At 40.3% G+C, this 2,114-nt stretch overlaps 1 protein-coding gene across 1 annotated transcript in view; it reads right to left on the bottom strand.

Moving 5' to 3' along the window:
• The window catches only part of LOC106527194 (phosphatidylinositol-binding clathrin assembly protein), a 108,035-nt gene that overhangs the window by 5,391 nt on the left and 100,530 nt on the right, over positions 1 to 2,114 (bottom strand). Inside the window, exon 11 of the mRNA XM_014021997.1 lies at positions 956 to 1,092. Coding sequence (XP_013877451.1) covers positions 956 to 1,092 — 137 coding nt within the window. The remainder of the gene's footprint in view (positions 1 to 955; positions 1,093 to 2,114) is intronic.

The following is a 2,114-nucleotide window of genomic DNA, read 5'->3' as shown; positions in this document are numbered from 1 at the left end:
CAATTAATTACAAGTTAAGAAGGGCATGGACATTTTTTTTGTATCGAAAAAATATCAAATGATGACACTAAAGTATCGAACCGAATCGTAAATTGTTTATCATTGCACCCGTAGTTTTCAACTACTGGCTTGGAGCAAATCAACCAGGCTATGCAGTGTAAATATGTCAGCTGTTCAAGTTACGCATGGCTGTAGTAAACAGGAAGTAGAGGTCRCAAACTAGCATCTCAGGACAACGGAGATAAATTTTTAAGGAATGTGTTGCTATTGGGCAAGTTGTAATTATTCTTTTATATCCACTAACGTTGGCCATGTTACAAGCTGTCATAGAGAAAGAAATGTAATTCTGACAAGAACAGCTGATCAACCATGTGAGGTAAATCTTCAATACGTCAGAACTTATTCGGCATCTCCCCTTTTGCGCATTAACTCTKTTTTGGAAAATCGAAAAACCACCTCAAGTGAGCGCAAAAGCCTTTTTGCGSAATTGAAGTTTTTTTCAAATTTTCCATCCATCTTTTTCTAAAGAGATACTTCAAAACATTCAGAAAAAACGTTGATGGAAACATGGCTACAGATTATGAACAGACTGAGATCTTTAAATTTTTAGTTTTAAAACACAGACAACATGAATTCCTTCCAGAAAGACTACTTACTTTAAAATACTTATATAAAATAATTTCAAAGGTTACAACATGTCACCAAATGGTTCTGCTGTTAAGCATACTGACCTTATCAGCTCTATGTTCTCATGGGTGCAAAAGTTTGGGTCAGATCTGTTTTTATTCCTGAAATAACGTCAGATTCTTCTGACTTCTTCACTAAAGCAACACAGCTTACACCGAAAGATTCTCCGGCTGCTCATCTAAAGGATTTCTGACAAAGTCGCTGCACATTTATTATAAAACCTTGTGAGCCAAACATGTGASGTGTGTGTGTTTGTGTGTGAGCGCACCTGTTAGCAGTCAGTGCGGAGCTGAACAACTCCGGGGTTTGTGTGATGTGGTTGTTGTTGTTGGCGCTGCCTATCGACAGGCTGCTGGGGGAGGCAGAGGGGGGAGTCTGCATGCCGATCTCCTTCAAGCGCTGATCCTGGAAAAAGATGCACAGACATGTGAGGGGAGAGAGAGAGAGAGAGAGAAGAGCAGCACCAGGTGCTCCGGGGAGACACAACGAGTCTGGATTTGGGCACCTGAGGAAGAGCGTGGAGACAAATACATGTTCTGCAAATTCACAAGAGCTCAGCTGAGTCATGGTGTGTCAAGATGTTTGCCGGGTGTTTTTATTAGAGCGTGCTGAGGAAAAACTAAAGGAGGAAGTAAAACACGCTTCTTTGGAACTTCGAGTGCAACCCGCTGAGCCAGAACTTACCTCACCTGCTAATGCCGAGAGGTGGGATTCAGCACACACAACCATAAAAACAATAGACTGAGTACTTTCAAATTAATTAGTACAGCGGTTAATTATTAAATGTCCAGGTTAAGAAAACTCCTCATTCCTCTCAACAGTATTTGACCCTGATCCGTTGAGACTCAAGTGCTGCTGAGACAGAAAGTTCTGTTCTGTTTCATCTTGTGACAGGAACATCAGCAACGTCTTGTTGCTGCTTCAACAAAAACATCCTGACAAAGACAAAACAGTCATGGCTTTTCGTCCAGTTACTTTCTCTCCATTGTTTTTTTTTTTGCAAAGTCAAGGTGAGGAAGACAATAGATGTAAAGGATGAGACTGAAACAGCAGACCTYCTTTCTTTGAGTTTAGAAAAACAGCACAAGACCAAACACTTTGCAGATTTAGACGGTGCTCTGGTGTGATTTTGGTGTGGTTTTTGTTTTATTTTTTTAACCAGTGGTCAAATTCCTGGATGTACAAAGATCATCACATTGAGAAAAGCCTACAGTAGAACAAAACCAAACTCAGCGAAATTACAGCAGAAAACCTGAACCAACTCAATGGGCCTCATGCAAGAACATGTTCGTATTCTTATCCTAAATTTCTCTTACTTTTGTTCGTACGAAAAGTTCGTATGAACGTCAGATCAGATTCAACAAACTCTTCTATCTTCAGGAAAAGTGTGTAAATGAGCTGCGTAAATTCCACCTGTTCTATCCAGC

This window comes from Austrofundulus limnaeus, unplaced genomic scaffold, assembly GCF_001266775.1.
Source record: "Austrofundulus limnaeus strain Quisiro unplaced genomic scaffold, Austrofundulus_limnaeus-1.0 Scaffold314, whole genome shotgun sequence".
NCBI lineage: Eukaryota > Metazoa > Chordata > Actinopteri > Cyprinodontiformes > Rivulidae > Austrofundulus > Austrofundulus limnaeus.
This window is presented reverse-complemented; position numbering and strand designations above follow the sequence as displayed.